The 27739-nt window shown below is 45.9% G+C and overlaps 2 protein-coding genes across 5 annotated transcripts in view; one reads left to right on the plus strand and one right to left on the minus strand.

Annotated features, from left to right (window-relative positions):
* Nucleotides 1–10146: 10146 nt before the first annotated feature.
* Nucleotides 10147–27739, plus strand: part of Myh11 (myosin heavy chain 11) — a 92712-nt gene continuing 75119 nt past the window's right edge. For all 4 annotated transcript variants that reach the window (XM_057773731.1, XM_057773732.1, XM_057773733.1 and 1 more), the window contains exons 1-2: nucleotides 10147–10253; nucleotides 23412–23772. In XM_057773731.1, the coding sequence (XP_057629714.1) occupies nucleotides 23428–23772 (345 nt within the window). In that variant the 5' untranslated portion in view covers nucleotides 10147–10253; nucleotides 23412–23427. The remainder of the gene's footprint in view (nucleotides 10254–23411; nucleotides 23773–27739) is intronic.
* LOC130876932 (histone H3.3A-like) lies at nucleotides 15361–16297 on the minus strand. Its single transcript, XM_057773735.1, has one exon. The coding sequence runs from the start codon at nucleotides 16253–16255 to the stop codon at nucleotides 15845–15847; it is 411 nt and encodes a 136-aa protein (XP_057629718.1). The 5' UTR covers nucleotides 16256–16297; the 3' UTR covers nucleotides 15361–15844.

The raw sequence follows: 27739 nt of genomic DNA on the forward strand, positions 1-27739 counted from the left end.
TGGTTTTCCAAGAAGATAATTATTTCAGTGGTAACTTGGAGATTTTCCTTGGTTGCATGAATCACCTCCAGTATTTCTCACAAATTCACTGTTTTTCTCTTTTTAAGGTTTTATTTTTATGTAAAGGGGTTTTTCCTACTTGTATATCTGTGTACCGTGTGCATACAGTGCCCTCAGAGGCCAGAAGAGGGTGTCATATCCCCTGGAACTGTAATAACAGGAAGTTGTAAGCCAACATGTGGTACTGGGAACTGAACCCAAGTCCTCTGCAAGAGCATCCAGTTTTCTTAACCTCTGAGCCATCTCTCCAGCCCCAAAATTAACTCTTCCTTAACACTTCACTGTTAGAATATGTGCTTGTGTGTACCATTTCTTCCATAGACTGAGTCTTGCAAGCACAGCCTTCTTAGAGATTTAGAGAATGTTTTCAATAGGATTTGTGGTCAATTCAGTATGGGCAAGACAGAACATTTAACAAGTGTTTTGGCAACTGTAGCTTTTGTTAGCAGGTCAGACCGGGTTCTTACAGTTCTTGGGGCAGCCCTTACTAATCAGGCTGGTAGAACTGCCAGGGGTTCTGTGGAGGCCTTATTTCTGGGTATGTGCATGTTACTATGGTGATTGTTGTAGTCAAGGTCATAGCTGAGTCTGTAACCCTTCTGCTGTTTATACAGACCAAGGCTTTGCAGCTTTGGAGATAGTAGAACTTTATTTATTGTAGAGTTCTTCTCTGTCTTACAGAGAGTTTCTGAATGAATTAATCTTAGACCCAACAATGTAGCTGTGACCAAAGCTGCATGGGCTTCTTGGTCTTCCTGCGGTCACTTGTCTCTGTTACTCTCGGGGGAGAGATTAAACATTGTATCTGACTTTTGAAATCATATTTAATTGGTAGGGAGTGCAGTATGTCATCCTCAAAGTTATTTCTAAATTGGTTAATTTATTAGAAGATTTTACAGAAATACGGGTTGTGTTATTTTTGCTCTTTATAGGATTTTTTTTTTTTTTTTAGGTTTTTTGAGGCAGGGTTTCTCTGTAGCTTTGGAGCCTGTCCTTTGGAGCTCTTGTAGACCAGGATGACCTCGAACTCACAGAGATCTGCCTGCCTACCTCTGCCTTCTGAGTGTGGAGACCAAAGGCATGCACCACCATCATCTGACAAGGATTTTTGATATTTCTTTTAAAAATACTTTTTAGGTGTGCATGTGTGTACACGTGTGTGTGTGTATAGGTGTTCATGTATGTAGGTAGGCATGTGTATGCATGTGTGTGCACATGTGTGTGTATAGGTGTTCATGTATGTAGGTAGGCATGTGTATGCATGTGTGTAGGTGCAGGGGTGCTGGGTCCCCCTGGAGCTTGAGGCACAGGTAATTGTGAGCAGCAACCAATCCTGAGCTTTCTTTCCAATCCCTCAGTATTTTCTTCTCTCTCTGTCTTTGGCTATCTCTGTCTCTCTCTCTTTCTTTGGATAGGATGTCTCTGTTGGCTCTGGCTGTCCTGGAACCCACTTTGTAGACTGGCCTCAGACTCACAGAGATCCTCCTGCTCCTGCCTCCCATGTGCTAGGAGTAAACCCTGTGTCAGAACACCAGGCTCCTCTGCATTTTTTTTTTTTTTTTTTTTTTTTTTTTTTTTTTTTTTGGTTTTTCGAGACAGGGTTTCTCTGTGGTTTTGGAGCCTGTCCTGGAACTAGCTCTGTAGACCAGGCTGGTCTCGAACTCACAGAGATCCGCCTGCCTCTGCCTCCCGAGTGCTGGGATTAAAGGCGTGCTCCACCACCGCCCGGCCCTCTGCATTTTCTTTATCAGCAGTTTTTGTTTTGTGTTTTAGAATTGTTTTCCCTCTTTGGATCTGGTCTTCAAGTGTCGTCACTCTGACCTCTGGATAGCTGTTTTTCCTGTTCGTATACACACGGTTTCTCCTCTTAGCAGTCTTTGTTATCTTTGCTCTCAGAAAGTGTGGGCTGTGCTTTCCACATGGGAGCAGGTGCAGGTCTCTGGACTCCAGGTGTTGATCACAACCTGTGTTCAGAGTGCATCTTCCTCAGCTAGAAGCACTGCAAGCTCATTTAGGCCACCAATGCCTGAAGCTGCACACACCCTCATTTCCGCTTCTAAATCTGCACTGACTATAGTTATGAATTTCATTATGTTCTGTGTGTGAATGCTCCCAGAGGACTTGGTTAATATTCAGAGGTGTCAGCTATGAATGCTGTACTGCCTCAGGAATTGCAGTTATGTAGGGCCAGACTAAGGGAAAATGTTGGTGTTTATAATTTTGGATATTGATGTAAAATTATCAAAATGGAAGATAAACAGAATTGTCACATGCATTCCTATGTTTTATTCTAACCGGTCTATGCCAAGGCAATGTTTTAATCTCAGTGACTGCTTAGTGAGAGTCAGCTTAGCTCTGTAGAGGCTTCATGTCACCATCTTGTCATCCAGAGGGACCCTGAAACAAGGGTAACTGGAGCTGGCTCACTGGGCAGCTGGGGACTAAAGGCAGGACTGGCGCATGTGTGCACTTGGTATGCCACTATGGGGGTCAGTGTCACAGCCTGGAGGACCTGATATGTTTGAAAAAAAAGGAAAACTGTCGATTTTTAATATTTTTCTTTCCATATATATTTAAAATGTATTACCATTTTTGTTTTTTAATTATCCAAATAAAGATTTTGTATTTCCTTTTTTATGTATATGAGTGCTCTATCGACTTTATGCCAGAAGAGGGCATCAGATTTCACTATAGATAGTTGTGAACCACCATCTGGTTGCTGGGAATTGAACTCAGGACCTCTGGAAGAGTAGCCAGTGCTCTTAACCACTAAGCCATATATATATATATATATATATATATATATATATATTTCCCCCCCAAATCAGGGTTTCTGTAGCTTTGGAACCTGTCCTAGAACTACCTCTTATAGACCAGGCTGGCCTCGAACTCACAGAGATCCACTTACCTCCCAAGTGCTGGGAGTAAAGGCGTGCGCCGCCACCACCACCTGACCAGGTTCTTAAAAGCTAAGGAAGAGCCAGGTCATGGTGAGGTATACCTGTATGATGTGGGATTCCCCTCTCTATGCTTTGACTACCATTGGTTAATCTGTCTTGGGCCTGGCAGGGCAAAATAGAGGTAGGCGGGGAAAACTAAACTGAATGCTGGGAGAAAGAAGGCAGAGTCAGAGAGACACCATGGAGCCACCAGAAGGGAAAAGACGTGAACTGACAACTGGAACCTTGCCAGTAGGCCATGAACCTCATAGTAAAATATGATAGAAGTGGGTTAACTAAAGCTTTAAGAGCTAGCTAGCAATATGCTTAAGTGATTGGCCAAGCAGTGGTTTAAGTAATATAGTTTCTGAGTGATTATTTTGTGGTATGGGCAGCTGGGAACAAACAAGCAGCCTCCTACTACAGACAAGCAGCCTCTGCTCAACACCTGTAATCCAGCCAAGTACTTGGTGGCCCACGCAGGAAGATTGGTAATTCTAGGCCAGCCCCTGGCTGTGTAGCCAGACCCTGTGTCCAAAAGAGAATCAAGGGGCTAGAAAGATGGCTAAGTGCTTAGCAGTTTTTGATCCTTTAGAGGATCTGATGCCCTCCTCTGAGCTCTCTGAGCACCTGCACTCACAGACTCATACCCATACATGCATATAATTGAAAATAAACTAAAGGTCTCTAAAGCAAACAAACAGCAAGAAGCAACAAACAAAGAATTGAAGACAATCTACTGTTGCCGTCTCTTCACGTGGGATTTATGAACACTATCAGTTGATTACTTCTGTGGCTTTTTAATATATTTTGTAGGCTGGAACATTTCAAGACAAGGTGTCACCATGTAGACCAGGCTTGCCTAGAACTTTTGGATGTGCCTCTGCCTTCCAGAGTGCCTTGCTAAGCTGGGACATTTAAAACTCCCAAGAAAGGAAAAGCAGAATAAATCACAAGCCCAGAAGACCCATCAGGCTGCCCTTAGAAACAGTAGGGACACCTCACTTGGTGTTGGGAGAAGTTACCTTCTAGAAATACAAGAGAGGTTTATGGGAAAATTTGAATTCACACAAAAATTGGATGGTAACAGAACCAGATGGCTATAGGAGACTTGGTTATCCAAAATTTGGGTGAACAAAAGTACCTATCAAGTCCGGGGCTGGCTTCTGAAGATTGTAAATTTAAGCCTCGCATGTATGTTTGTGTAGAGTAAACAGATAGCTTTATAATTATGTGCAAGAACACGTTTGTATATGACTTGCATGTCTGGCTGATTATGTAAACTCGATAGTTCCTTTAGGAAAAAGCCAAGTGTCTGGAGTTCTGACAGTTGAGAATGTGCCTTTAAAGGCATCTGGAAGACTGCTTCCCAGACACTTGGCATTTGATGTTTGTAGCAATCATCCTGTGCATGAAATGCTTCGAATAAAGTGAAACCAAACTTCCTGGAGATGGCTCAGTCTGGGAAAGTGCTTCCTATGCAAGCATGAAGACCCGGAATTCAGGTTCCCAGATACCCAGCATCTACATAAAGAACTGGACACAGCTGCAGGTTCCTGCTATCACAAAGATGTAGAGGTGGAGACAAACATGAGCCTCATTGGCCAATTAGGTGAGCTCTGGGTTCAATGAGGGACCCTGTATCAAAAAGTGAGATTCTGAGTGTGGTGGCATATACTTCTGTCCTAGTACTCTGGAGGTTAGAGACAGGCAGATACCTAAGTTTGAGCCCAGCCTGCTCTGCGTAGCAACTTCTAAGCCAGTCAGGGCTAGTAGTGAAACCTTGTCTCAAAAAAAAAAAAAAAAAAAAAATGTTTTGTTATGTACAGCTTTTAAGTGCCTGGCTAAATGAAATGAAACCCCCACTGTCTGAGTGTGTATTGGAGCTGCAATTGTTAGAGAGGAAGAGCCTGCTCTGGCACCCAACAAAGCATGGTGATGCGAGTTTGCCATAGCAGTACAGGAGAGCAGCTGCTGTGCCCGACACCTGCCCCATCCTTTTCCCTGGGCACCACATGGCTTGAGTCATTTGCACCTTGTAGGATTGGCAGTGTGCCGTGAAGTTTCTCCCACATCTTTCTGTCTTGTTAGCTCTTTATAATGCAGAATCCCGCCTCTTTTAGTTACTTGTCTACCTATTAGAAAGTGGCCTGGCTTCCTGGTACTCGCAGTTAATAAAGCTGCTGAACCTGACACACGATCAGTTTTAAAGGTGTGGGCTACTTGGTGAGACCCTGTCTCAAAAGCACAATAACAAAATGCCCTGGAAATGCCATGTGTAGGAAGGACTGTGTGGAGGTAAGTTCGTCTCCTTTGGGTAAATTCCCAAGAAGAATTTGCTGGTGAGTGTCTTAGTTACTTTTTTATTGCTGTGACAAAATATCATTACTAAGATATTACTAACATAACATAATAAAGAACTTATTGGGCCCTTACAGTTATAGAGGGCTAGCTAGAATCCATAACTGTCATGTTGGGGAGCATGGTACCATGCAGGCAGGCGTGGTTCTGGAGCAGTAACTGAAATCACAAGCATGAGACAAAGAGTACTGATTGGAAATGGCCTGAGCTGCAGAAACCTCAAAGCCTACCCCGGTAACACACGTCCTCCAACAAGGCCACAGCTCCTAAAGCTTCCTAGTTCTACCATCTGGGAACCAAGCCTGTGGGGGCATTCTTATTCAAATCACCGTACAGATTAGTTTTATAAAAATACTAAAACTACTGAGAATTATGAATTCCCAATAGAGACATCTATAGTTACAGGACGTGAGTAAGAGGGAGCGGCACAGGGGGTGCAGTCTTGTGTCTGGAGACTCAGTGGGTCATCTCAAGGACCAGTACTTGTGCATGTGACAGTTCCCACTGTTCTGTGCTTGTGAGTAAAGATGGTTCTTCATGAGGAGGCACATCTTACGTCACACTGATCTATTTCTGTGTGCCTGTCTGTGTGCACACGTGTGCATGCATGCCTGTTCACTTGTGCATTTGAGGCCAGAGGAGATATCAGGTGTCCTGTCACTGCTTTATTCCCTTGAGATAGGCTCGCAGTGAACTTGCTGGAGCTAGGCTGGTAGCCAGCAAGTCCCAGTGAGTCTCCTGTCTCCATCTCCCACAACACAGATGTTATGGGTATGTGTGGCCGTGCCCAGCCTTTTTACGTGAATGCTGAGGACTCAGACTCTGGTCCTCATACTTGTGCAGTGAGCCATATCCTCAGCCCTGCTGCTGTACTTTTAAATAATTAAGTCTTGAAGCACATACAGGAGTCAGCCACGCTTGCATATAATTCCTAAAGCCAGAGGCTTTTAGAAGCCAGTAGCTATTTAAAACCAATCCCAACACTCATGAGGCAGAGGCAGGTGGATCTGTATGAGTTTGAGGCCAGGATGGCCTACATAGTGAGTTCCAAACCAGCCAGGGCTAGCTACACAGTAAGACCCTGTCTATAAAAAACGACTCCAAAGAGAAACTTCTCCTCTGTCATCTTGTCTTGTGAGTTTATGGAAACTCCCATTAAACTGCCCTTCACAGAGAAACTTACAATTTATTTGATATCACCCAGTCAAAGGAGCATTTTGTAAAGTGACTTTTCTCCTCTTCTTAAAATAAGTGACCTTTTCAACCACAAGAAACAAAACATAAGCCTCTACAGTTACTCCTAGAACAGGGTCCTTCCAAAAACTTCAGATATCTGAACTTCTCACAGTGGACAGATATTTATTGAGTGACTGTTAAATGAACATATTGTCCCTGGGTACTGCTCAAGCCTGCCAGGAGGGCATGGATGGTTTATACAAGGCCAGCACTGTCGTTAACAACCCAGCAGGATAGAGAAGGAGAGAGCTTGGTGTTTGCCTTTCCTGAAGCAATGGAATGTAAGGACGTGGGTCACCCCAGAGGTTCTTGGTTAGTACTTAGCAGAGCTGAGATCAGGCTTCTGGGCCTCAGTGGCAGAGTACTTGCCTAGTGTGGGCAAGACTTGGGATTTAAACTCCACCCCTGCGGGAAAGACATAAATGGAGCTGGGGAGATGGCTCAGTCAATAAAGTACTTGCCACTCAAGCATGAAGACCTGATCTCCAGCACCCGTATAAAAAGCTGAATATGGCAGTGCACACCTTTAATCCCAGCACTTGGGAGGCAGAGAAAGGGGAATCCGTGGGCTTGCTGGCTCTCTGGCCTAGCAGTGTAGCAGAATCAACACACTCCAGGCTCAATGAGGGACGCCAGCTCAAAAGCTAAAATGAAGATGTGACTGGTGAGAACACCCAATGTTGACTTTCAGCCTCCACACACAAGAACATGTGTTTACACAGACAGGCACCGCCACCACCACTTCTTGCTATGAATGGACTCAGCCAGCCCAGATGTGAATCTCAGCTCTTCCATTAACCTTGCTACATTGGCCAGATGACTTGCCTTTCTCAAACCTATATCCTCAGCAGCAGATCCTGGGGAGCCTACTTCATGCCATCATTCTGGTCACTATGTGTGAAGAAGACAGTGAAATTTCCATTTCCTTTGGCAGAGGTGGTGAGACAAGAATGAGGGCCTGAATTCCATCTCTAGCACTGATGGAAAGAGACAAGGGTGCCCTGAGTGCCTGTCACAGCAAGCTACAGCTGAGCAGCCAAGCCTATCTCAAAAACACAGTAAAAATAACAGCAAAAACAATGTCAGAGGTGGTGGTGCACACGCTGAACCCCAGCACTTGGAAGGCAGGCTGATTTCTGTGAGTTTGCTGCCAGATCAACCAGATCTACATAGACCCTGTGGCGGATGGCTCCTGAGAACTGACATCTGTGATTGAATTGTGCACACATACCACATACACAACACAGTGTGCAGTTTTAAAACCCTTTTTATTACATGTACTAACTTATCAGGGGTGGAGTTGTGCCAGTGTTACACATGAAAGTCAGAATATTGTGTCCCAGTCAGTTGGTTCTCTCCTCCCACCATGCAGGTCCTAAGGGTGGAACTCAAGTGGTCAGGCTTAGGCAGCAAATACTTTACCCATACAGCCATTTTATTGGCCCAGTCTCTCCTTAATAATGAAATAATTTTCATTTCAAAATTGGCACAGTCCTTTAAAAATCAGCTGTGCCCCTTGGAAGTGACTGTTGGGGTCTGCTGCAGAACAGCCAGCTCTGGACTGGTTCCAGAGTGGGTAGGTGCAGGTGGGCCCCGGGCTTTCCCTTCCATTCCTCCTGAGCTCAGCGCAGGGACCGTTTCCATTCCTTTTACAGCAGCTGTAAAGAGCTTTGGGGAAGCAGCCTCGTCCATCATCCCGAGGGCTCCTCCCCCACCTCCACAGAGGGCCAGCCAAGCAGCTGTTCTTGGCTCTGTTCTATGTAGCCCTACAGGGCAGGGGGATAGCGGTGGGGATGGGGAAGACCAGGATCCAGATGTTTTCAAGGACGAGAAGCAGATGGACTGGTGTTGAAGGTATGCAGAAGGGGTCTAGAGGGACTGAGACACAGATCACTGTGCAAAGCCAATGGGAGGCTGCCTGGCCTTCTGTATCCCACAGCCAGCTCCCTGCTACTTTGCTGGGCTTCCTAGGCCCACAAAGTTGCAGTGTGTTAATTTCACACTGTTTCAAGGACTGCTTATGAAAAATAGGAAGGAACTGGCATTCTCCCTTTTTTACAGACAGGGACCCTGAGACAGAGAAGGTTCAGTTACTTGCCCTTGGTCCTGCTGCTATTAGGAGGCTCAGCAGACGTCCATGAAAACAACGCTGCCCAGAGGCCTCTCTTGGCCTTGTGGCCAGTTCCCTGATTGTTCCCCAGAGTAGACATTGATATTAAAAGGTCCTGAGCGTGCTGTGGACCCTCAGGGGACTCAGTCTTTTGGCCTGCAAAATGGGGCCACTGAGCACCGAGGGACTGGAGTAGGCTTGGCAAGGGTCATCCTCCAGTTCGAAGCACCGACTGCACGCGGGCCTGAAGCTCATTGTCTGAGAACTGGGGTTCCCCAGCGCCCCGCGGACTCAGCAGGCATCTTCACTGGACCATATTTAGTCAGGGGGAGCCAGAGCCCCGCTGGTATGCCGCGCTGGGAATTCCTCCGCGAGAATCGCGCCTTCCCTTTTTGGGTTGTCCGCCCAGCCCGGCCCCGGAGGGAGGACTAGCCTGGGACCTAGAGGGTCCGCACGCAGGGAGCTAGGCGTCCCCAGTTTGGAGTGGGGCCAGTCCTGCCTCGACTTCCTTTTATGGCCTGAGTGTGTGTGCATGTGGCAGGAGAGAGGAGAGAGAGGAGAGAGAGGAGAGAGAGAGAGAGAGAGAGAGAGAGAGAGAGAGAGAGAGAGAGAGAGAGAGAGAGAGAGAGAGAGAGAGAGAGAGAGATAGTTTAGGGGCATACAAGAGACAGAAGAAAAACTGGTCAGATAAAAGAGACAGGGGCCTAGATCCACACAGGACCAAGGGAGAAAGATTGTGACCTCTGAGTGGAAAGACCCCTTGGTGAAGGGGGGACAGCTGGGAACTTACAGGATCCAGAAAGTCCCCCACATTCTCTTAGGAGCATAACACAACTCTTCTAAATGCCATTATTCACCCTTCCCCAGCAGCACCCCACTTTTCGGCTGCGGACAGTAGGGCGTTGTCGGTTCCAAGCACCCCGGGGTTATATTTAATTTTGGTTATAGCGTGAATGGAGTTGCAGAGAACAAGTTATGAAAAGCAAAAGTTTCCCCTTTCCACACATTCCTAGCAGTCACAAGAGGGTGTGCCTTGCACTTCGAGGAGTTCAAAAAGTCCCCTTTCCCTGCCGGCCCAGTGGCGGGTGAAAGAAGTGGGGATGAGGGAGAGAGGGAAGTGTCAGGTTCCCAGTATGATCAGGAAAAGGTTAAAGTACAGCTGGAATGGACCTAGTGGAGAAATTCTCAAATTTCCCTACAGACGCTGCGTACCCGATCCCTTTTTTCTAGGGACCCAGGATCTGGGTGACTGCTGGGAGCCTGGGTTGAGGCTGCAGGCCAGTGCGCTGGCAGCGCCGCTGCACCCCTGCCAGGTGGTTCCCGGCGGCTCTGTTCCTCACCTGCAGGGGGCGCCGCGAAGGGCAGAGGACTCTAGGACTCTCCCACCCCTCCCGGCGGCCGCCTCCCCTTTTCACCCTCGGGGAGAGCCGGCTCTATAAAGCCAGGCGTCAGAGGCACACAGGGAGATTTGGACCGCCCCAGCCTGGGACCAGCGCCAGATCCGAGCTCTCCATCCTGTCCTACCGGTAGCCCCCAGTAACAGATCTGTAAGTAGAACTGGTCCCATGGGGGCAAGTCTGGGTGGTGGTCTTGAGTGGCCTCTAGAACATCCTGGGAGTGGGAATGGGAAGTGGGAAGAAACAAGGCACTGGGTCATCCTAGACCTTCCATGATTTCTCTCGGAAACCAGCATCCCTAAGGCTGCTGATGAGCGGTACCACATGGGCAAGTGGGGGTACCAATTAAAGGTCTGGTGGCTAGGCCCAATTCCAGGTATGCTAGAGTCTAAAAAATAAAATAGCCTCCTTTAGCACCAGTGGTGATAGAGCTCTGTGGTTCCTGGGTTCAAACCAGGAAGCAGACCCCCAGGTTATTTTGACTAAGAAGGTCATGAGATGGATAACCCGCTGACCATTGTACAAAGTAACCCAGAAATATTGGTGAGAGTTTTGGGCACAGGCTGTATGCAAAGTGTTTTCCATCCACTTAGGTGGGTGGCTGATGGTAGTCCGTGGCTAGACAAGGCAGCTTGTTGTAAGTTAAGGTTCATTTCTTTCAGCTCTGATCCCTTCCAGAACCCAGACCCTAGACCCTGAGAATTAATAAAGGAGTTCTTCCAGGTTGATGTTAGGGCCCCAGATGCCCAGGTGCATGCTGAGGCTCCATTCACAGCTGCCACCCACAGGTGCGCCAAGTGAGCTGGCACTGGGGTTTGGGGCTTCTCAATGGGAAGGCGGAGGAACTTGCAGGAGAAATTTCAGCTGTTCAGGTTCAGAATTGGAGGGTCTTGCCATGTGCGGAAAGCACCCTTCAAAGCTATGCCTGTCAGATAACAAGAGAAGGGTTAGAAAGCCAGCGCTAGGCTGCTTTGGTTCTGCCACTAAGAACTGAGAGTTGCCGCTGTGCTTGTTGGGAAAGAAGGGAAGTTGGGCTGTGTTTAGTGAACGGCCGGTCTGCCTCTGACTCGCTTTGCTTCCTTTGGTGAAGGTTCTTGTTTACTTCAAGATGCTATTTTCGACTTGGCTTAAAGAAAAAGAGCTTGACCATGCAGGTCTGAAAGTCCGTGCAGGTGGCAGGGAACACTTTCCGTTCTATGCTATTGCTGATGGCACACTTACAAGTCAGGTACTTTTAACAGTATTTAAATGGAATTGAGTTCTTTTAATCATTACATGCACCTCATCACAAAGACACTGTGAGCCTGTTTAGTATATAACACAGCTGAAACTCCGTGAGGTTAAATAATTTCCTCAGGGTCACACAACCAGTCAGTACTTGTGAGCCCATTTCCTAGTTTGTCTGATGCCAAGTTCATACCTTGACCCTGGCATCTTTTCTCTTTACTGAAACAAAAATTTGTTGATTTCATGTTTCTGGTGGATCCATTACTTTAAGCAAAAGAAACACTTAGGACTCTTCGAAGAAGACTTAAAATGACGTTTTACAAATTTAAAGACTGCTCCCGAGTGGGATAAGGTTGTGGTGGGAGTCCCTAAGGCTGGGGGTGCTTCCATTCCAAGATCCCAGAACATATGCCTGTGCTGAGCCACCCTGGAGAAACCTGTGGGTTTGCTTCATAAACATCATGGATTTTATTATCATATCTGAAATAGAGCCGCTTTTCCGTACAAGGTAGTCACTATGGATTTATCATTGCTTTTCTGTGGAGGCTGGGCTGGAAGCAGACATGCCCATGTATGGTAGTGTTTTCCATGAGGCCATCGCCAGCCCCCCTGGCCGTCGCTCAGCCTTGCATTGCAGCCTGGCTAACTTGGGCTCTGGGGACTTCTCTGCCTTTCCCCTGCAGGGAATAGGGGACACTTGGAAGGCACTGAGGGTTTTTTTCCCTATCCCTTCTTATGTGGAAGTTTAATTTTCTGGTGGAAATTATCTCCTTTCTTCCATGCATCTAAGCAGAAACTTAATGAATCACAAAGTAATTTTGAAACAAGATATAGATTATACTTTTAGAAAACTATGTCCCATGTCAAATAATCAAAGTCAGAAGGTACATTATTGTGCTCGGTATGGTGGCTCATGTCTCCAATACTAGCACTTGGGAGGCTGAGGCAAGAGAATTAAAGAGAGTTTGAGGCTAGCCTGGGCTACATAGGAAGTTCAGGCCATCCTGGACTACACTGGGAAACACTGTCTCAGAAAAAGGAGAAAAGAATAAGATCCAGCCTAAATGGTGCATAATTGTGATCCCAGCATCTGGGAGGTAAGTCAGGAGGATCAGAAGTTCAAGGTCATCCTCACCTACACAGCCTGGGTTACCCGGAGATCTTATCTAAAAAAAAAATTTTGTTGCTCATGGTCTTCCTGATTGTTTTCCCATCTGCAAAGTGGGACTGGTAAAAATAGCCAGTGTGTTACAGTGTGTTAACCCTTTGTAGCACTTGCCTGGTCCTCACAGAAGTAGAAGATCACTTTGCTAGCATACACGAGGACCTGGTTCAGTCTCCAGGGTTGCAACAAAAGAGAAAGAAAAAAAAAAAAAACAAATTTGAGTCTTCACAGTAGCCGTTGGAACAAATACTAATAGTCTTCATTTCATTCTATAAATGTGGGCTTTGAAAATCTTGCTCTATCTATAAAAGATGGGAGCCTACAAACCAAGATTCTTGTGACTCCAGACCCTAAGGGTTACCCTTTTGGGAGCATTGATAGATGCTTCATTTGAAGGGTTTAACTCAAGGCTGACTCTTGCAAATTTAAGCAGCTGGTCATTTATAACAATATGACTGGAGATATTTCGGAGTGTGCTCTGTGTGCCACAGCTGGTATCAATAAACCAGAAAGTCCTAAGTGTGGTCTGTCCCTACAGCAGAAACTGACCTATAATTTCCCTTTGTGTAAATCTTTTGCAAACCCAGTTCCTCGTTGATCTCTGAGCAGTGACTGGGAACCTGTGCGGTCACCAGCACACTGCTGACCACTTCTACTAGCTCATCTGTGATCGCTCTTCACCTTTAGAGTCTCCTTGGATTCCCGTACCCAGGAGAAGGCTGCCTGTCTCTCACAGTGGCCGCTTTGCTTCCTGATTCTCTTTCTGTCACCATGACATTTAGTCACATTGACCTCAAGACCTCGAGGACCAGGGAGCACAGAGTCATAGAAAGGCAGGCAAGATTTTTTTTTGGATTTTTTTTTTTTCCGAGACAGGGTTTCTCCGTAGCTTTTGGTTCCTGTCCTGGAACTAGCTCTTGTAGACCAGGCTGGCCTCAAACTCACAGAGATCCGCCTGCCTCTGCCTCCCGAGTGCTGGGATTAAAGGCGTGCGCCACCACCGCCTGGCTAGGCAAGAATTTTGTTGTTGTTTTTGTTTTTAGTTTTTAGTTTTTGAGACAGGGTTTCTCAGTAGCTATGGAGTCAGTCTAGGAACTCGCTCTGTAGACCAGGTTGACCTTGAACTCACAAAGATCCTCCTGCCTCTGCCTCCCAAGTGCTGGGATTAAAGGCGTGTGCCACCACTGCCTGTGAGCAAGCAAGAATTTGAAGGCATTTCTGTCTCTGTCAAACCACAGAGGAAACCACCCAGTATTCTAGCAGGGGCGAGTCACCCTGCTGTGGCTTACTGGAGCTTCAGAGACTCAGCTTCATCAGAATGGCTGACAGAGGGTAAGGGCCTGGCCTGTTCCACTCATACCCATTTGAACTTGCCCTCTGTGCTATGAGTCCCTACAGATGAATCCAGGGCACTGTGAACTGAATGTTTGTTTTTAACAGCATCCGTACTAAACACAGGCCTTCTTTCCTGTCACTATCCCTAAGTCACGCAGCACAAGGACTATCTCATCTCTTTGGAAGACACCTGGGGGGTTGCTCAAGGTACTATGCAAACAGTACATCTTTCTATGGCAGAGACTTCAGCGTCTGTGAATTGTAATATCCAAAGAAGTTCTGAAACGGAGCAGCATGCAGTCAATGACAGAGAGCCTCAGAAGTGTCTGAGACACCAACGGGCATCCTAGCCATTCCTCTGACTCCAGATAACCCTCTGTACCACTCTCCATTCTGCCTATCTCTACATGCACCCCTAAGAAATAGTCTTACTTGTCATTCTAAAATTATTCTAAGTCACATTTCCCTTTTTGTTCAAATCCTGGAATTCTACAAAACATTTTTCACCTTATCACAAATCTTCACTATCTTTTCTATATCCTTATATCATTGTATGCTTTTTATCTGCTGCATAGTATTCTGTTATATAGATGAACATCTTACCAAGTATATACTCTTACTAAAATATGCTGGCTCCATTCCACCATGTATAAACCCATGTATGGGTTGGCTGTTGCTTATCAGAAATGCCTAGAACCAGAATGTTCCAGATTTTTATTTTTGATTTTGGATATTTACATATACATAATGAGATATTCTGGAAATGAGACCCAACTCTGAGCACTAATCTTTTTATTTTTGTTTTGGGTTTTTTGTTCTTGTTTTTAGACAAGGTCTCTCTATGTAGTCCTGACTTTCCTAGAACTCTCTGTAGATCAGGCTGCCTTTGAACTAGCAGCGATCCTCCTGCTTCTGCCTCCCACATGCTGAGATTGAAGGTGTGTGCCACTACATCCAGCTGTGAGCACAAATCTTGATGTTTCATCTTTGTTTTATGCAGATGACTGGACAGTCATTGTATGCGATGGGATTTTGTTGTTGTTGCTTTGTTTTGTTTTGTATTTTGAGACAGAGTTTCTCTGTGTAACAGCTCTGGCTGTCCTGGAACTCTCTTTGTAAACCAGGCTGGCCTCAAACTCAGAGATCGTCCTGCCTCTGCCTTCTGAGTGCTGGGATTAAAGATGCGCTCCACAACTGCCCAGGTTGTATGTGGTGTTTTTTAATTCATTTTAATTGTGGCCTTTTAAATGAAGTCACATGTGAACTTTCCCAATTATATAATATTGACCCTAAAAAAGCTGTGAGCTTTGGAATCTTTGGGGTTATATTCTTGGCTTGTACACTCTCTTTCTGGATAATCATATGAGTTTGCAGCAAAGAAGTGAATAGACAGCACACTGGGAATCAACAGCCGTCTCTAAATGGTCCTGGAAAGGGACTGCAGATGTCTGCCAGGACCAGCTAGGCCTGTGTCTCAACATCTATTTTAAGCATTTTTTTTTATAGTTTAATGTATTTTAATATCAAACTTACAGGAACAGCACAGAAGACAGACAACATTAAAAACATGTACTTGCATGTAGGACAACTCAGTTAGAAAAGTATAGTGAATGATGGTATCTACTGTATGATAAAAATGCTACAAACACCATTTAGTTGCCGTCAATAAGAAATTTACTTATTTTAAAAAAATCCAAATGCTGGCATTGTCCAGAAAATTTTAACAGGTTTATTTATAATTGTTATAAAGTTGAACTGTTGAAATGTGTTCACTGAAACATTTTGCTTGCATTAATGCTTTACATCTTGCATATATATTAAAAATTCACACACAAATGAAAATGGAAAAACTGCCAATACCTGATTTCTGTCCCCTATTTTTCCACTCGCAATCATATACTTAGGTACCTTTTGACCCCATGGAAAAGATATCTAACATTCAGAACTACTGATAACAGGAAGAAGAGGAAAAAAATTTTTTTGAGAATGAAATGTTTCCCCTCATAGTGGACTCTTAAGCACGTTCTCCGCGTATGCGGCGTGCTAGCTGGATATCTTTTGGCATAATTGTTACACGTTTGGCATGGAAAGCACACAGGTTGGTATCTTCAAAAAGGCCAACCAGATAGGCCTCACTTGCCTCCTGCAAAGCACCAATAGCTGCACTCTGGAAGCGCAGATCTGTTTTGAAGTCCTGAGCAATTTCTCGCACCAGACGCTGGAAGGGGAGTTTGCGGATCAGAAGTTCAGTGGATTTCTGATAGCGTCTGATTTCACGGAGTGCCACAGTACCAGGCCTGTAACGATGAGGTTTCTTCACCCCTCCAGTAGAGGGCGCACTCTTGCGAGCGGCTTTTGTAGCCAGTTGTTTCCTGGGTGCTTTACCACCGGTGGATTTACGGGCAGTCTGCTTTGTACGAGCCATGGTATGGGCACCTCCTTACTTACCCCCCTTCTCCTTCGGCTGGAGCTCAGCAAGCGAGAGGCGGCGCTGGGCTGGCGTTAGAGAGCGGCACGGTGGCGAATTTTAAGCATTTTTCTACTTAAGTTGTGAGATGCAAAGCACAGCGGGGACTCCGCGGGCCTAAAGGCCCTGAATAGGAGTAACCTCAGTTGTGAGTGTGTGTGTTGAGGGGAAACAGGAAAGAAGGGAGGGAGGGAGGGAGGGAGGGAGGGAGGGAGGGAGAGAGAGAGAGAGAGAGAGAGAGAGAGAGAGAGAGAGAGAGAGAGAGAGAGAGAGAGAGAGGTTCATGGTGGGTGTGTGTGCGCGCGCGCGTGCATGTAGAAGCCACAATGACTGACTGTTGTCCCTCAGGTACCATCCACCTGGCTTTTTTTTTTCTTTATTAAAGATTTCTGCCTCCTCCTCACTACCGCCTCCCATTTCCCTCCCCCTTCCCCAATCAAGTCCCCCTTCCTTGTCAGCCCTAAGATCAATCAGGGTTCCCTGCCCTGTGGGAAGTCCAAGGACCACCCACCTCCATCCCGGTCTAGTAAGGTGAGCATCCAAAGTGCCTAGGCTCCCACAAAGCCAGTACGTAGAGTAGGATCAAAAACCCATTGCCATTGTTCTTGAGTTCTCAGTAGTCCTCATTGTCCGCTATGTTCAGCGAGTTCGGTTTTATCCCATGCTTTTTCAGACCCAGGCCAGCAGGCCTTGGTGAGTTCCCGATAGAGCATCCCCACTGTCTCAGTTCCACCTGGCTTTGGAAACAGAGGCCCTCACAGCCTGGAACTTGCCAAGTAGGCTAGACTGGTGGGTCCCTGAACCCCCAGGATGTGTTTTTCCCCTCCACCCCACAGGCTAGATTATGAGTACATGCTACCACGTATAGCTTTTTCTTTCTTTTAAAGCATGGTCTCTAGAACTCTAAGTTTTCTTGTCTACACAGCAAGCCCTTTGCTCTCTCCCCAGACTTTTCTTCCCTTTCCTTCCCTCAGTCACTAAGCTCTCTGGAGGAAGAGATAGGTTCATTTCCCCTTAGCTATTGGAAAGAGCTTCTTTCTGAAGCAGGTTGAAAAGCAGTTTGGATTTCCAGGAGATGGAAGTGTCACCAAGCCTCTGTGAAGGACAGGTTCTTATTCTCTTTTTCCCTGGGGGGCTGATGGTGGGAACTGGGTGGCACTGGGACCAGGGAGAGAGGAAGAATGATGGCTAGATTTGGGGTCAATCCTTTTTTTTTTTTTTTAACTTTTTATGACCTTGGTTGTGGTAACAGGAAAATGGGGATATAAGTGATGTCCACTTCACAGAACCTTCATAAGATATCCAAAAGATGGATGTGGAACACACCTGGTCTGCTGGGCGGGAGATGTAATTCAGTAGATAGTGTGCTTGCCTAGCGTGTCCAAAGCTCTGCATTCCATCCTCAGAACCACATGAACCAGACATGGAAACACCTGGGACCCCCATCATTCAGTGGGAGGATCAAGAGTTGAAGGCTATCTTGGATTACATGAGTTTGAGGTTAGCCTGGGCTACATAAGACCCTATCTCAAGAAAAGGATGAGAGGGCTAAGTGATGATGATCACAACAGACTGCCACCCCAAAGGCCTCCTGGGACAGCACAGGCTTGAAGAATGAGTGTGCAGAGGACTCTCTCCCCTCTCTTGCTCACTGAGTGATTTCCTGGCCCCAAATGTGGCTTTGAACTAGAACTGACTGGCTTGCTGGAGCTGTTGTTCAGACTCCAAGAACTTACGTAAGAAATAATAATGCCTGTGGTGTTTAAAATCCAGGCAATATGTGGGACGGGGCAGGCATAGTGATTACACCTATACTCCCAGCACTTGGGAGGCTGAAGCAGGAGGATTGTTACTTTAAGACCGGCCTAGGCCAGAGTGGATGTAGCTCAATGGTAGAGCACTTACTGAGCATGTGCGAGTTCTGAGTTTGATCTCCAGCACCTCAAGCATCCACCAACTAAAAGGAATAATTGTAATACCTGGAATATAGCTCAGTTGGTAGAGTGCTTGCCTGGCATGCACAAACCCCCAAGTTTGATTCCCCAGCACCCCAGAACCTGAGTGTGATAACACACACCTGTAATGCCTGTACTCAGGAAAATTTTAAAATTATTTTCAGCTACATAATGATGAGACCAGCTTGGGCTACATGAGATCTTGTCTCCATAAAAAGATTTTGTTTATAACTGGGGATAGTTTCTCCTCTGGGACTGATATCTGGCAATCTCTGAACCTCCTTTTGATGTCATACCTGGGAGAGGGTGGATACCAGTATAGAGTGGGCCCTACTGAACTCTCTGTACAGGGCCAGAGAACCGGTCAGTGCCAAGGCCAATAGCAAAGAGGCTGAGAAAAATCACTCTAAATCACTAGTCAGAGCAGGGACAGGTCAAATGTCACTTCAGTCCCTCTTGCGGGGTCTCTGCTGCCATTGTGCTCCCTGGTCCCAGCTGTCATCTTGGTACTGGGATTTGAGCTAGGGCCTTGAGCATGCTAAGCAAGTGTTCCATCACTGTGCCACATCCCATCCATCACTGTACCACATTCCATCCATCACTGTACCACATCCCATCCATCACTGTACCACATCCCATCCATCACTGTGCCACATCCCATCCACCATCACTGTGCCACATCCCATCCATCACTGTGCCACATCCCATCCACCATCACTGTGCCACATCCCATTCATCACTGTACCACATCCCATCCATCACTGTGCCACATCCCATCCACCATCACTGTGCCACATCCCATTCATCACTGTACCACATCCCATCCATCACTGTGCCACATCCCATCCATCACTGTGCCACATCCCATCCATCATCACTGTACCACATCCCATCCATCACTGTACCACATCTCATCCATCATCACTGTACCACATCCCATTCATCATCACTGTGCCACATCCCATCCATCACTGTGCCACATCCCATCTGTCACTGTGCCACATCCCAGTCTCTTTGTTTGTTTTGAGACAGTCTCTCTTTGTAGCCCAGGCTTCCCTCAAATCTGCCTCCTCCATCATGGAACTACAGGTGTGTGCCCCTGTGCCTGGCTGGCAAGTCCTTCTGACAATAAATTGAGTTACCCTGAACTTCTAAGAACAGAGGCAGGATATGTTGTCTGCATGCTTGGAATTCTTTCTGCCTTCAGGTTCTCTGCCTACCTCCTCAAATTTCTAAACACACACACACACCACACACACACACACCAAACAAAAACTTTTTCTTCAGAGGCCACAACAACCAGCTAAAAGGACGGAAACCAACTTTGCCTCTGTGTGCCTCAGTTTCCTCGTTTGTAAACAAGTGTTTCTGATGCTAGGGATAAACCTAGGGTCTAGGGCATATTAGGCAAGTGTTCTGCCTTTAAATTGTCCTCTCTCACCTTAAATGTGTTTTTTGTATTGTGTTTTAGATGCTGGTGATGGGAACCCAGGGCCTGGAGCATACTAGGCAAGCACTCTGCCTCTAGGCTATATCCTAGCCATATCCTAGGGTTCTGTTTTTTTTTTTTTTTTTTTTTTTTTTGGTTTTTCGAGACAGGGTTTCTCTGTGGTTTTGGAGCCTGTCCTGGCACTAGCTCTTGTAGACCAGGCTGGTCTCGAACTCACAGAGATCCGCCTGCCTCTGCCTCCCAAGTGCTGGGATTAAAGGCGTGTGCCACCACCACCCGGCCTATCCTAGGGTTCTGTTATTTATTTATTTATTTACTTATGGGATTAAATGAGAGAGTAACTATCACTCCATATGGTTAGCAGATATTACTGGATCACTGGGGGCGTAGTGAACTCTTTCCATGGCTGTCCAGTGTTGATCTGGGAGCTCCTCTCTCCCCACAAGTTTTCTGATTATAAAATCTGCCATGAACTGGGATGTCCTCTCTAGACTCTGCTTTTTTTAGTGAAGGGCAAGGAATTTGTGGCACATACCTCTGTGTGTGTGTGTGTGTATGTGTGTGTGTTGTGGGGTTGCATGCAGGTGGGTGTGTGAGTATGTACACTGCAGCCCTGAAACAGGCTCTGACTGAACTGGAAGCTCCCTGTTTCTGTCGTCAAGCTGTCTGGACTTGCATGTCTCCCACCCCCTCAGGTACTGGGGTCATAATCACACATGGCAAGCCTTGCTTTTCATGTCAGTTAGGGAGATTCAAACTCAGGTCTGAGTGTTGTCAACTGTGCCCTGCCTGCTGGCTTCATCATTACTGCTGTTTGAAAAGCATCCTTGATCCTGTCTCGCCCCTCCTCCAACACCAAATATTCCTGGGCATCAGGATTCCAGGCTAGAAATCAGAATTTCAGCATCCCTGGCTTGGACCAAAGCAGTCTTGTGCTTCACACTGGCAAGGGCAACAAAACCTCAGGGAGCAGCCAGCTGCCCTCTCTCCTTTTTTGGCCAGAGACTCAATCTTTGCAGTTAATATTGTTTGCGCTTCTGAACCCTGGTTTAAATGATATCTCCATGTCTTTTCAATTTTTTTTGTTGAATGTTTTGTGATTTTTTTTAACTTTGATGCAATTTAAAAAGAGCTTGCTGCAGTTGAGGAAGAATGACACCCTACTCCTGCATACTACTGAGTGACTGGAACTCCTTTCAAAAGGGTCCTCATCTATTATAGCAAATGTGAAATACACTTCACACTGTTGAACCTTGTGCTTAATGTAAGTTTTGTTTTATTTTATTCTTCTTTTTTAAAATTAACAATGAACATTTATTTATGGGTGTATATGTGTATGTGCTCACACATGCCGGGGTGCATGTGTAGAAGCCAGGACAGCTTGCAAGAGTTGGTTTGCTCTTTTCTCTCTCTATATTACATATACAATATTCTGTCTGCGTGTATGCCTGCAGGCCAGAAGAGGGCACCAGACCTCAGTACAGATGGTTGTGAGCCACCATGTGGTTGCTGGGAATTGAACTCAGGACCTTTGGAAGAGCAGGCAGTGCTCTTAACCGCTGAGCCATCTCTCCAGCCCCGGTTTGCTCTTTCCGCCGCGTGGACCCTGAGGAGTGAACTCAGGTCGTCAGGTTTTGCGGCAACCACTTACTCCATGAACCATCTCTCAAGACCACCCTCCCTCAAGTGTTTTATTACTTTTTTATTTAAAAAACAAGACAAAAAACCACAAAACAACAGCAAAAAGATCTCATGTAGCCAAGGATGGCTTTGAACTTCCCAAGTAGCTGAGGATGACTTTGTTTTCATGGATTTACCTATTCTGGACATTTCTAATAATGTGTTCTTTCTTTAGCGTTGTCTTCAAATTCAGACGCACTGTAGCAGGTGCAACATCCTGTTCCTTTTTATGGCCTATTCCACTGCCTAGAGCTACCACATTTCATCTATTCTTCCGTCCGCTCTTGGGCATTGTGCTGTTCCTACTGTGGGGCTATTATAAACCTGCTAGGAGCATTTAGGACCACATTCTTAGATGCATTGATACATTCATTTATCTTACAAATGAAATTCCTGGATCATATGGTAGTTCTGTGTTTAATTATCAGAGGACCTGCCTTTTATTTTGTAGCAGGCAGTTAAGATTTAGTTACCTGTTAGCAAGGTGGTGATGGTGCACATATTTTATCCCAGCACCTGTGAGACAGAAGCAGGTGGATCTCTGAGTTCAAAGCCAGCCTGGTATACAGAGTCAGTTCCAGGGCAGTCAGGGCCACACAAACCCTACCTCAAAAAAACCAAAACGAAATAAAAAGAAAGTTTACATATCTTCCCATGCCAGCACTTTCAGACAAACTTCTTTTTTTTTATTGATTTTATTAAGCTATATATTTTTCTCTGCTCCTCTCCATTCCTCTCCCCTCCCCTTTTACCCTCTTCCATGGTCCCCATGCTCCCAATTTACTCAAGAGGTCTTGTCTTTTTCTATGTCCCATGTAGATTAGATCCATGTATGTCTCTCTTACGTTCCTCATTGTTGTCTAGGTTCTCTGGGGTCGTGATTTGTGGGTTGGTTTTCTTTGCTTTATGTCTAAAAGCCAACTATGAATGAGTACATATGATAATTGTCTTTCTGGGTCTGGGTTACCTCACTCAATATGATGTTTTCTAGATCCATCCATTTGCCTGCAAATTTCAAGATGTCATTATTTTTTGTGCTGTGTAGTATTCCATTGTTTAAATGTTCCACATTTTCCTTATCCATTCTTTGGTTGAGGGGCATTTAGGTTGTTTCCAGGTTCTGGCTATGACAAACAAAGCTGCTATAAACATAGTTGAGCACATGTCCTTGTGGTATGATTGAACATTGTTTGAGTATATATCCAAAAGTGGTATTGCTGGGTCTTGAGGAAGGTTGTTTCCTACTTTTCTGAGAAATCACCACACTGATATCCAAAGGGGTTGTACCAGTTTGTTTACATTCCCACCAGCAATGGAGGAGTGTTCCCTTTACCTCATGACCTCTCTAGCATAAGTTACCATCAGTGTTTTTTATCTTGGCCATTTTTACAGGTGTAAGATGGAATCTCAGAGTTGTTTTGATTTGCATTTCTCTAATGGCTAAGGATGTTGAGCTTTTCCTTAAGTGTCTTTCAGTCATTTTAGATTCCTCTGTTGAGAGTTCTCTGTGTAGGTCTGTACTCCATTTTTTTTATTGGATTATGTGATCTTTTGGTTTCCAATTTCTTGAGTCCTTTGTATATTTTGGAGAGTCTGATATGGGGTTAGTGAAGATCTTTTCCCATTCTGTAGGCTGTCGCTTTGTCTTGTTGACTGTATCCTTTGCTTTACAGAAGCTTCTCAGTTTCAGGCAGTCCCATTTATTAATTGTTTCTTCCAGTGTCTGTGCTGCTGGGGTTATATTTAGGAAGTGGTCATACAAACTTCTTAAGCACCAAGAAGCAGTTCACTGTGAAAAAAATGCCCTGGTTCACATATCTAGTCCCACACAGGTGGACATTTGAGATTCTTAGGTCATTCCTTCACTGAAGGGCCTTGGGCTTATCACCCTCTTTAATAACATCACCAATACTACAGGGAGGATTCTTAATATTTTGTGAGTATTTCCATACCCTTCACCCCTAGATGGGTGAGGTGAGGGCCTACTTGTCTCTAGGCTTTACTCTGACTTCATCTCTCCACTCGACAGGGGACCGTCAGCCACCATGGCACAGAAAGGACAACTCAGCGACGATGAGAAGTTCCTCTTTGTGGACAAAAACTTCATTAACAGCCCAATGGCCCAGGCCGACTGGGTGGCCAAGAAGCTGGTATGGGTCCCTTCAGAGAAGCAGGGCTTTGAGGCTGCCAGCGTCAAGGAGGAGAAAGGTGATGAGGTGATTGTGGAGCTGGTGGAAAATGGAAAGAAGATCACAGTGGGCAAAGATGACATCCAAAAAATGAATCCACCCAAGTTCTCCAAGGTAGAAGACATGGCGGAGCTGACGTGCCTCAATGAGGCCTCTGTGCTGCACAACTTGAGGGAGCGATACTTCTCGGGCCTAATCTATGTGAGTATCGTGGGGTCTGTGGAAGGAAGGGAGTTAGAACTGTGTTTGTGGGAGCTGGATGTGGTGCACATCTGTAATCATAGCGTCTGGGAGGCTGATGTGGAAGATTGGGAGTTCAAGGCCAGCCTGGGCTATATAGTGAGGCCCTGTCTCCAAAAACAGTGTTTGTTATGTGTGTATGAGGATCTGAGTTTGGATCCCCAGCACCCATGAAGTTGGGCTTGACAGCACTTGCCTGTAACCCCAGTGCTGGGAGGTACAGACTAGGGTTGCCAGGCAGTCAGGCTAGCTGAATTAATAAGGTCATTTAGTGGAAAAATAAGGCAGAAGAGCTGGAGAGATGGCTCAGAGGTTAAGAACACTGGCTGCTGCTCTTCCAGAGGACCTGAGTTCAATTCCCAGCAACCACATGGTGGCTCACAACCATCTATGATGAGATCTGGTGCCCTCTTCTAGTGTGTGTAAACTAAATAAATAAATCTTTAAAAAAAAAGGCAGAGAAGAAATGAGGAAGCCACCCATCATTAACCTCTGCATGAACACGCATGTTCATGCACAGGCATGTACATCATTAACCTCTGCATGAACATATACACACGTGTGCACCACATAAACACAAATGTTGTACTTAGGATGTAGGTCAAAATTCTACATATTTGACTACAAGCAGGGTTTACACTACAAAGTGGAGTCCCTCAGACTTGTTCACATCTCTTGTCCTTCCCTGCCTGGTTCAAGGTAAAGAACAGACTGTTGTAATCCAGAAGCCTCAGTTTTCCTGTCTTTAACATGGGAACTATCACCTTCCCCAAGAGTCCACATGGTCACACGCTCAGAGTGCTAAGGCACATGGCAGCACACCACGGGTGGTGAGGGTGTCGTTCCTGACCCTTTCTCCATCTTGGAATTAGGAAAAACTCCTTAGAAAGACTGGTGCCTCCCTGCCCTGATAACTAGATAGGGCACATGAGGATCTAAACAGGTTTTACGGAGGCCTCCGTGTCAGATGGGACTTAGGACTCTGAGGACACACTTGTAGTCACACTCTCCAACACGGCTGCCTCTGGGGACTTACCTCTTAACTATATTGAAATATGAGTTAATTTATTTATTGTTTATTTATTGGCTCATTGATTTTTTTTTTGAGACAGTTTTTTTGGTTTTTTTTTTTTTTTTGTATCCCAGGCTGTCCTGGAACTTGTCCAGTAGACTAGGCTGGCCTCAAACTCAGAGATCCACCTACCTCTGCCTCCCAAGTGATGGGATTCATTTTAAACATGAATATTTATGAGATTATTTTTTCTGCTATATCTTGGCCACATGTCATGAATTTAACAGCTCTTCTACCAGATGGCATAATTCTAAAATATTCTCACTATCACGTTCTAGCCTTAACTACCTAATGGGGGTGGTACCCGGAGGACCCAGGTTCCTTGTGGGCTGGACCAGATCCTCAGTACACAAAGGACTAGTTACTGCCTGGCAGTCAAAGACTCTTTTGTTCACCTTCATCTCTGAAGGTGCTGGTGAATCCTTTGGGATTCTCTGTTTCTCCAAATGTTCTTTTCTTCTCTGGACGGTGAAGGATCATGGAAGTCTGTACTGAGGCTCTTTCTAGAACGAGATCATGGATACTTAATGGCAGATGCCAGCAGTCTTGTTCTTGCTTTTGTGTCTGCTGTAACTGGCTATCACTGGTCATTTGTTGGGTCCCTCTCACATCCTCTGAAAAAGGATACTCCCATGACCTCAGCATCTCACTTCACCCCTTCAAGGCATCCAACCTTTCGCAATGTGGCAAAATATTGTCGCCTACAGATATGTTGGGCCAAGTTCATATCTGTTCTGGGACTCACATGGCCCATGGACTGCAAGTTAGGCATACCTATTACTGTTTGCCTCTTGAAATGACAAAAAGCTCCCTGTGGTCTGTAAAATAAATACCCTACATTTTTTTTTCTAAATTAGGGGTACTTGCTGAACAGAGCATTGGGCTCTAGGACTCCCCTCAAGATGTGTCCCCACTATGTGGGGACAGACATGGGCCTGCATGCTTCCTTCACCTCTCAGTCTTATGACATGGTGGAAATCAGGAGGCAACGGGCCTTGGGAAATTCCCGAGAGAAACAGATTAAAACCGACTGGATGCTTCAGAACCCTGTCACACTTCTTTGGGAGGATTAGATTCAATCCTCTTGACCGAAGAATGATACTGCTGCCAAGTATCATTCTGCTCAAATGAACCACTTCATAGAAACTTCTGTCTAGGATAAAATAAAAACAGTATGGGTCTGAGAGCCAGGAGTGACCGGACTCCTGCTGACTGGGTGTGCTCAGGAGGCTGTCTGATTTTTTTCCTTAATGATAGAGTTCTTCTACTGGACTCATCCTAACCAAGGGGCCTTTCAGAAGGCATTTAGAAGGTTCTAAGGGCTGGCCTGCCTCTTCTGAGACGGGTTCCTTGCACGACGGCTGCAGGGTGTAGAGCCTACCTGCTACATAGCTCTGCCTACTGGTCTGTCTCAGGCACCCTGGCTCTTCTGTACATTGTCACTGGCCGAGACCTCTCTGTAATTTCTCACAGAGGACATAGTCAGCTCTGTTCCAGGCATGGCGCTGGGGGATATGCGGGAGGGGGGTACAGGAGAGGCGGGACTCAACTGTGGGCCTATCATGTGCCAGGGACTTTCCTGAGTAGGAACGCTGGAAGAAGTCACTCCACAGTGCCTCAGAGCATTAAAGAAAAATGACGACTGCAGGCCACCTCTTGGGGAGCCTCATGAATTAATTCTTACAACCTTATGGCTTTAAAGATGATGCAAGGCTATCTACTCAAAACTTTATTGAAAACATGTATGTTGAGGCTGGGCAGGTAGCTTAGTGGGAAAAGTGCTTGCCACGCAAGCATGAGAACTTGAGTTCGGATCCTCAGTGCCCACATAAGAGGCTAGGTATGGCGGTGTACCTCTGCAACCCTAGCACAGGGTGGATAGAGACAGGTGGATCCCAGGACCTCACCGGGCTCCAGCCAGTGAGTCCCAGGCTCAACATTGATCTCTAGCCCTTACATACATGCACATATGTGTACACATGCACTCATACACATATGTTGCATACACCCCAAAAGAAAGGCATTTCAAAAAGCAAGAACCCTTCCCCACTTTTAACTCCCAATCCTTTATCTTGGGACAAATGTGATTGGCAGGGTCATCTGTGCAGATCGAGAGTCTAACAAACCAACTGTCCCACTCCCTGAACCTTACGCATCTTGCCCCCTTTGCCGGGCTGCATTGTGGTCTTCTACCTCTGTCAGTACCTCAGGCCTACCGATAGCTGAGGCCCACCGCTATTACAAAAGCTGTGGGAGGGACAGAGAGCCTTCCCTTTCATTCCAGTTTCTTATCCTTCACCCCCACCCTCAGAGAAACTGGCCCACCATTTGCTTGGAGACAGGATCTCACTACTTAGCTCAGGCTAGCCTCAAATTTGATTTCCTTCCATCTCACCATCTCAGTTTTCCCAGCTCTGGGATTATAGGTGTGATCCCACTATTTTTAATTTCTGGTTGTTTTGTTGTTGTTGTTATTTTTTAACAAGTCCTGGACACATTTTATACATTTTAGATAAATGCAGAACACACTCTGTTCCCTCAATGTGGCAGCACAGGCCATATTCTGCATATCCTTGTATCTGAGTGTGTACTCTTCATAGCAGAGTAGGGCCTCCTGTTGTGGCCCTGAACTGTACCAGCAAGACTACCCCCACTAACAGACTGCCCAGCAAGACTACCCCCACTAACACACTGCCCAGCTGTCATTGGCTCCAGCCACAGTAGAAGTACATTCTCGTGAAGTGTCTGTCTTCAGCATAGCTACTCAGAAAGTGCGGATGCCACAGAGAACCTTGTAGAAAATACAGGGTTCCAATTAGTCTCTGGAGGGAAGAAGAGGTTCACGGTTAGGCCATG

This window comes from Chionomys nivalis, chromosome 7 (assembly GCF_950005125.1).
Source record: "Chionomys nivalis chromosome 7, mChiNiv1.1, whole genome shotgun sequence".
Classification (NCBI taxonomy): Eukaryota; Metazoa; Chordata; class Mammalia; order Rodentia; family Cricetidae; genus Chionomys; species Chionomys nivalis.